This window comes from Cyprinus carpio, chromosome B3 (genome assembly GCF_018340385.1).
Source record: "Cyprinus carpio isolate SPL01 chromosome B3, ASM1834038v1, whole genome shotgun sequence".
NCBI classification, from domain to species: domain Eukaryota; kingdom Metazoa; phylum Chordata; class Actinopteri; order Cypriniformes; family Cyprinidae; genus Cyprinus; species Cyprinus carpio.
Window position 1 is genome coordinate 43,618,568 of NC_056599.1, and position 8,291 is coordinate 43,626,858.

Genomic DNA, 8,291 nt, shown 5'->3' on the forward strand with positions numbered 1-8,291 from the left:
TAGTGATTCAGGACAAGCCAAAAACATGGTTTGGAAAATGGATTCATGGTGTCCTCGCTTATTATATAAAACTTGTGAATTTTGAACACAAAAAAGTTACAGACTGCAGCTTTAATTTTAATTGCTTTCTTGCAGAAAAAGTTAACTCTTGGTATATTCATCATTTGCAACAGATAATAGTTAAAATAACAGCCTTGCTAAAGTTTGTGAACATAAATCCACATTTTAACCTACACCCTAGAGTATAGAAAAATGTGTGTCATATTGAAGAAAACATCTGGCAACCTTGCTGAGTTCTTTTACTTCCGCATACCCACTCCACCCATAAGTTCATATCCTACTTCACTCTGACAACAAGGATACTTGACACAGGGGTAAATATAACAGCTTTCACGCTTTTAACTTTTACTCATTTTAACATTTAACATTACTGATCAAAGTCTACACACTGAATTACATGCATTTTACAGCATAGGAAAGGGTAAGAAATGGGGCGGATTTAAAAAGGTTTCTCAAGTACTGTAAATTAAAGTAAATGGTAACTAAAGTTAGTGAATCTAGTCTAAAGTTGTGAAAAATTTGATACCAATATTCTAAAATGTAAAGACAATGCTGTGTCAAAGAGTTGTGGGGGCAGTCTCGTTGCCATTTCTGCTACATATGGCCATTTTCTGAGGAAATAGTGGTTTGCATCTGTCAGAAAGTTTTTCTCAAGATTGCTTTGTTTTTACAAACCACGTCCAGCTCTATTGTCATGTTTGGGCAGATAATACTCAGAAATCCGATATGAAGAAACTTCTGCCTTTGTGAATCACAATATGAAACATAAGAAAATGTCAAAACAACATAATTATTAACATAAGTATTTGTTTTATATTTGATTAACCAATGAAAATAGATCAGTTACAAAGATCTGTTCAGTGAACGTTGCTGTTTTACTAAATATTTTCACTGCCTGCTTTTGGATAGCTTCAAGAATTCAGACAGACTCAAACTTGTTCCTGATCATTTATTTTTGCCTCAGGGTAACAGCAGAAAACAGCTGATCATAACTCAGAAATCACAAAATCCACAAACAATCCATAACCTTTTACTAATTCTCAACCCTCATAACTCATAAACTAATAACCAAAAACCAAAAAAAAAATATAAAAAAAGCATAAAATATGCACAACACACATATACACACATCCTGCTCATATCAGAAACTTGCTTTACTAAAAGCTGCAGTCCGTAACTTTTGGTGCGCTAGCGGTTAATAAACAGAACTGCGCACTTCTAGCGGAGCTACTTCTCTCTGTTCATGTCTATGGTGAATCACGCAGGTCCTGGGCTACTCTGTAGTAAATAGCCCGGATATAAACACTTATTATAGGTGTACCATAGTGATTCAGGACAAGCCAAAAACATGGTTTGGAAAATGGATTCATGGTGTCCTCGCTTATTATTTAAAACTTGTGAATTTTGAACACAAAAAAAGTTACAGACTGCAGCTTTAATTTCATTGCCTTCTTGCAGAAAAAGTTAACTCTTTGTATATTCATCATTTACAACAGATAAGAGTTAAAATAACAGCTTTGCTAAAGTTTGTGAACATAAATCCACAATTTAACCTACACTCTAGAGTATAGAAAAATGATGGGTTTCTGCGGGGTCTTAAAAAGTCTTAAATTTAGTTGTATCAAATTTAAGGCCTTAAAAAGTCTTAAAATCAAAATTAAAATATTAATTAATATTACAATAAAACTAAAAAATGCTAACAAAAAGACCAGAATTGCGATATGGCTGAATGTGACAATTAAACTTCAAAAGGCTAATGTTATGATTTCATTAAATAAACATGAGCGCTGCACGTTCAAAGTCCGGTGCTGTGCTGCCTTGTGTTCCGCCGTTACCGGGGAAACAGTTATATTCTACCAAACGCTCCACCTCCTGGCAGAGAATAAATTAACATTTTCAATAAGCCTGATGTTTTGTTCATAGTTCAGACCAATGCGAAAACTGACCCATGTTTTTACCCTACAAACACGCAGAGCTTTAAATGTGAACAGGTGGTTCGATAAGAAGACAATGCATTATAGAAATCTAAACAGTGTAGGGGTGTGCGATATGTATGGTCTGCTATAATATCGTAATTGTTGTTTTAATGATTTGATATTATGAGTATATTCGAGAAAAGCAAACACAAAACACACCTACAGAGTCCACACATACATTAAGAGATGAAGTCTAGCAGGTTAGACTAGTGCGCGTGCACATTTAGAGTGCATTCACTGCATGATTCAGTTTATTAAAATACATTTAGAATTATCACATACTTCAAGATATGGGGCAGAAAATGTATATATTTATATAATTTCATATACTTTATATCACACGAAGAGTGCTGTTTTTTTTCTCTCTCCAAAAGTAAGCATGATTACAAATGTGATATTGATTTTATACAACAGTTCAATAAACAAGTAGTTAATATTAAGAGACTTACATTTTAGGCACCATATTTCCTGTTTTTGCTCTATTTCGCCAACAAAAATCATTTCAAACACAGCCACAGTGCTATTTTGTGTCTCTGAGCAACAGGACTCTGTTTTGTTCCTGAATGAATCACCCGTTTAAACGATTCGGTTCAAACACAATGACTCGCTTATTAACAGTGACTTGCTGCTGCCTGCTGGTGGTTTTAATTTTACATTTAAGGTACCTTTTCATTTTTTTTTTATCATTTCAAACATCAGTTTTCAATGTTTTATATTTAAAAAATCTAAACATTATTTATGCATTTGTAACTGCAGGTTAAAGTATTTAATGTCCTTCAGAGCTGCGTTAAACAGTGTGTAAATGCATCTAAATGACACTTCTAATGCTTCTGTGTTTCCTCTGCATTGCAAAGATACATTTTATTGATACTGATTTAATTTGCTTGGTAACCACCGAATGCAAGAATTTGACTCAAAAGATGGTTCACACTTTTAGAAAAAATTACTTAAAAGCAAAAATGCCCATAAAACTTGATGGAAATTATAATTTTTTGTCGATATCGCACACTCCTAATTTCTTATTTAATTGGTATAATAATTTATTGATAATAATTGTTTAAATTAATATAATAATGAATACTTTTGACTCATCCATTTTCTTAACAATGGTTTAAAGGCTGAAATGTAAAGTCTTATCATTTTATAAAACTTTGTTTTTGTGAAAACTTGTACCTTAAATTATGCTTATTCTTACTACTGTATTTTACAGTTTAATATGGTACTATAGACATTGCCCTACCCTGCTCATATGGTATGCAGGTCTTAAAAAGTCTTAAATTCGAGCTTAAAAATCCTGCAGATACCCTGAATGTTTGTGATACTGAAGAAAACATCTGACAATCTTGCTGAGTTCTTTTATTTCCGCATACCCACTCCACCCATAACAAGAAGAAAATTTAGAAGGATCAAAACTTTGAGTACATATCCTACTTCACTCTTACAAGGATACTTGACATAGGGTTAAATATAACCGCTTTCACTCTTTTAACTTTTATTCATTTTAATGTTTAACATTACTGATCAAAGTCTACACACTGAATTACATGCGTTTTACTGCAAAGGAAAGGGTAAGAAATGGGGCTGATTTAAAAAAGGTTTCTGAAGTACTGTAAATTTACCATTTGTTGCATAACATCTACTACATTGCAAAGCCACATTTAAAAGTACCACACTATACATATTTTATATAATATTTATTGACTAAACTATGCTTAGCTTGCTTGGTTTGGCTTGACTATTAGTTTGATCAGTCTACAGTAACACAATACCAGGAAGGTTGATTTTCCAAAGCTGATTTTAATAACTGACCATAATGGATTGAATTGCTAACCTTATTAACTAATTCATTCTCATTTACCTATATGTTTACCGTAGAGTAATATTAACAGAAATTCTTTCCCTCCTTCAGTATATTTCCTCTACACATCAAGTCCTTCAACTGCAATATAATACATGGGTAAATGAGCTTCATTTAGTTTTTTTCTTGTAATGAGATAACACTTGAAACAAAGAGTTAAAACAAAGTCTATATCAAGCTGGAAATAACATACAAGTTGAAATGTTAGACACATTTTCAATTCACATTTACAGTATGTGCTTATTATGAGTGTATATTACCTGCCTTCTTTCTCACTTGTTTAATTGAAATAATCAAATTGTTTAATTTTTTAATTTCCTTTATTACATTTCAGGTGGAACTGAAATGTTACAAAACCCATAAACCCAAGACATAAATTCTGTTCCTTGATTCTGTAAGTATTTAATTATTTTTATTAGCTTGTATTTAATAAAAATATGTTCCTGATTTATGTTATACAACACACTGTGTTTTAATGCCATGTTTAAATTTCTTATCAAAAGCTCCTAATCAGAAGAGTCTCTGGTTCCATTATGAGCACCTCGAGACATTCTGAGGTACGTAGCACCAGCAGGGTCAAATCTTTGCATCGTCTTACTACTCTTTTAAATAATTAAGATCCAGGTATCATCAATACAACATAACTTTAGGTGGGTGCTGATTTTCTTTTAGAAAAATGAAGGCAAGACAGCTTCTGAACGTCCAGTGGACATCAGTGACTGGGACAGAGACCATGTGAGACAATGGATGCTCGAGATACAAATGGATGAAGGATATGCAGACATTTTGTACAATCAGGGACTGAATGGAGCTGGTCTTCTCCACTTGAAGGAGGCTAATCGTTTAATGCAAAACCTACCATCAAATGCAAAAGAATTGATTTTTCAAAACATAGACCTTTTGAAAGACAAGTCTGAAAAGCTGAATGACAAGGTGGCTCAGTCGTGTAGCTTGAAGCCTTACCCTTTCAACAGATATGATGCTACTTACAGGTACACAGAAAACAGCATTCTAGATGTAACTGAAACTGGTCCTACAGACCTCATACAACCATGCCATGAATTCAAAGCCTTGACCAACACACAAGGAGAAAAGTACAGAATGGAGAAATACATCCCTGAAGTCATTCGATTCGCAGCAGCTTGTATGAATAGTCGCACAAATGGCACCATTCATTTTGGAGTGGCAGATGACCCACATGGACGAATTCTGGGTGTTAGCGTCCTGAAAACAGATGATTTCGATGTACAGCAGAAACTTGCAATTGAAAGACATTTCAAAGAAAAGAAAGTTCAGAAAGAAAAAAGAGCAAAGAATGTTCAAATAGCAGAAAGAGAAAAGGATGTTCACATTGCCGAGAGTGAACAAAATGTTCAAATAGCAAAAAGGTGTATCAAACCCCCTCGATTTGTTGAAGTTCTCAAAGCTGACATGACATTCTCAGGAAAATATGTTATTGAGGTAGACATTGAGCCATCCTCCATTGTCTGTCAAGACTTCTATTTTAAGACTTTAGATGTCGAAAAGAATAAAGGCGAGTCTTTTTATGTAAGAGACGGCAGCAGCAGCAGCAGCAAGCTGGTGGAGTATGACAAATACATTAAGAGCAATCCACAGTTGTTCAAGGAGAGGAAGGATGCTGAAGAAAAGCATCGCTCTGTTGTCAAAACCCATGCACATGGCTCTGCATTGAGTGAGATGATAACAGGAGGGACACATTCTATGAACAGCCCACGTTTTACGTCGTACATTGTGGTGGCTAACAAGTCTCATCCTGTTCAGCTGAAAAACCTGGATTTCCTTCTTGGTATGAATCTAATGGCTGTTTTGGATTTAGATCCACAATCCGCCGAGAATGGCTTGAACAAGCTTCTCAAAGAGAAGAGAATGTTCAATGATCATTTACCTGCTCAGTATAAAGATACAGGTGCAGTTGTAGACATCGCAAGCAGCTTAGAGCTGACTAAAATCACAAGCTGGGTTTTCTGTAATGGAGGCATTAATGGGGAAACTCCCTCAGACGCGGATAAATGGAGAAAGGAGAAAAGTTCCTCTGTGCGTGATGTAGTTTCTTTCCTGTGCCGAAACGTCCTGCCTCGCAAGAAACTTCTTGTCATATTCTTGTTATTTAGTCAGGTGGGCGAAGCCAGCGACCCCTTGTTTCAGACCTTTAGTATGTTTCAACAGGAGCTTATGGGACAAAACCAAATCTTATGCATCAGTGACAATGAAACATCGTACACCTACTGGAATGATCTCATCAAGCAGCAACATAAATGTGACATTTCAAAATGCATTTATGAGCTAAGTTTTGCTGAAATCAATGGCACCATCCTCAGTCTGTGGTCAGAGATGCGCAAATTATTACGGTTTCTGCCTAGTTGTGGTGGCAGTAAGGTTGCGCTAGTCAAGAAAACCGAGGAATCCTTACATATGCTCAGTATTCTCTGTGTGAACCAATGTGATGGAGGACATCACGACAAACAGCTACACGAGGAGAACTTTGATAAAGGAGGGAAGGCGTCTTGGTGGAACTTCTACTACTCAGAACAGCCTGGGTCAGCGTCAGTCGTCAAACGTGACAAGTTAGACTACATTGTAAACACTATAATTCCAAATATGTTGAATCAGAAGAGAGCTTGTGTGTTTTTCAACATCTTCCATGCTCAAGGCTGGGGTGGCACTACATTAGCCATGCATGTTCTATGGACACTCAAGGAGAAATACCGCTGTGCTGTGCTGAAAGACACAACAGATGATTATACTGCTGCAGCCAAACAGGTAGTGCAGCTACTAACATACGAGGCAAAAGAGCAACTTACACGACTTCCTGTTTTGCTCATGACTGATCACTTCCAAGACATTCGCAATGTACTAACACTCCAACAACAAATTGAGGAGGAATGTTTGGACCAGCACATTTTTTCAAACTCTCCACAAGTCATCATTTTCAACTGCATTAGAGTTGATTCATGTGAACCAACTGAAGGAACTGGTGACGCAGTTTTCATTCCAAACTATTTATCTGAGAATGAACTGAAACTGTTTGGGGAAAAGATGGAGGAGTTTAAGAAGACCAACAGAAACACTGAAACATTTTATGTGTCCATGATTGTGAACAACTTTTCATCTGACTATATTCAGCGTGTTGTGAAAAATATCCTGAAGGACTTCAGCTTTCAACACAAGCATGCTCAACTTTTTGCTGTTCTTGTCCTCTTGCATGTCTACTCCAAGAACGCATTGCTGTCAGTCTCTACATGTGAAGAGTTTCTTGGTCTGCAAACAGAAGCTGAAGTGTGTAGGGTTGAAGATGCATTTGAGGAGTTTTCTTCTCTTTTGAAAAGATGCACAGTTTTTTCCAAAGTGACCTTTGAAGGCATGAGGGTGATTCACTCAATAATAGCTCAACGTTGTTTGGAAGAGCTTTCTGCTTGTCATGGAGTGACAAAAGCACAAGTTGCTAACCTTCTGCTCACAACTGCCTTATTTTATGAGAACACTCTGGAAAAACAAAAATTCATGCAGGATGTTCAAGACATGTTGATGAAGAGTTCAGCCGGGCATGAATTTTCACGTCTTATCCAAGATATAAAGAAGGAGACCCCAGGGATGGAAGAGACTGTTCTACTCAATGCAGAAGAGTGCCTCAAGAGTAAAGCCATGCACAGGCCTCAAATATAGGCCCTAGCCCGGCCCTGGCCCGAGACGTTCAGGCCCTAGCCCGACAGCTTATCAGAATTACCGACCTGAGCCTGTCCCCACCCCTCCTTCTCCCAAAATAGCTTACTACTGTTTCAGCTATTAAAATAGTTCAGTTTTGTATGTAATGTCAAAGTGATTATATTTCGTTTAGTTTTTTTAAGTTAATTTAGAAAGTTAATTTAGTTTGGAGCATTTCTTTTTTGGTTTGTTAAATGTAAGTTTTTGTTTTTTAAAGTAACGACCAAGCGGCCAGAGGCAGACAGTGAGCTGATCATAGCCTATGTTTAATCAATTTAGCCTTTTCAAATCATCACGACTTGCCGAAAATAAAATCTATAGATATAAAACAGTAGAAGCATATCACAATGTTGGTTTAAATGTTTAACCTATATAAATGTGCGCTATTAGACGCATATCTAATTGTTTGTGCAGAGAGCTAAATCACTTTCAGGATGCGCCAGTGCGGTCACTTGCATTGGAAACAACTTAAAATATGCCATAATTTTTGCTCATAAAGGTAATAGTAATATATCACTCGGAACTGTAAAGGGTCTACTTTTATTTGTGTGCACTCACAATATCAACAAAACGTTGTGCTTTTATAAAATAAACGATAAACCAAAACCCATCCAAAACTTGTCTCACAGATTTTCTAAGTGATGAACTGAAACTCAGCCAAAACTTGCCTCACA

General features: G+C 36.1%; 1 protein-coding gene across 2 annotated transcripts; it reads left to right on the plus strand.

Moving 5' to 3' along the window:
• Positions 1–291: 291 nt before the first annotated feature.
• On the plus strand, positions 292–7,831 carry LOC109055535 (sterile alpha motif domain-containing protein 9-like). Of its 2 annotated transcripts, XM_042721030.1 has the most exons (5): positions 292–374; positions 3,946–3,993; positions 4,229–4,288; positions 4,398–4,451; positions 4,567–7,831. In XM_042721030.1, the coding sequence occupies exons 4-5, from the start codon at positions 4,428–4,430 to the stop codon at positions 7,576–7,578; spliced, it is 3,036 nt and encodes a 1,011-aa protein (XP_042576964.1). In that variant the 5' UTR covers positions 292–374; positions 3,946–3,993; positions 4,229–4,288; positions 4,398–4,427; the 3' UTR covers positions 7,579–7,831. The 2 variants fall into 2 exon arrangements, with proteins under 2 accessions (XP_042576964.1, XP_042576965.1); XM_042721031.1 differs by lacking the exon at positions 3,946–3,993 and having other exon boundaries at positions 296–374.
• The last annotated feature ends 460 nt before the right edge of the window (positions 7,832–8,291 follow it).

What these genes read in the sequence shown, in the direction of transcription:
- LOC109055535 (XM_042721030.1), top strand. Translation starts at nt 4,428, where the DNA reads ATGAGCACCTCGAGACATTCTGAG. An exon ending in GCACCTCGAGACATTCTGAG is followed by an intron (nt 4,452 to 4,566) that starts GTACGTAGCACC and finishes ATTTTCTTTTAG; the next exon opens with AAAAATGAAGGCAAGACAGC.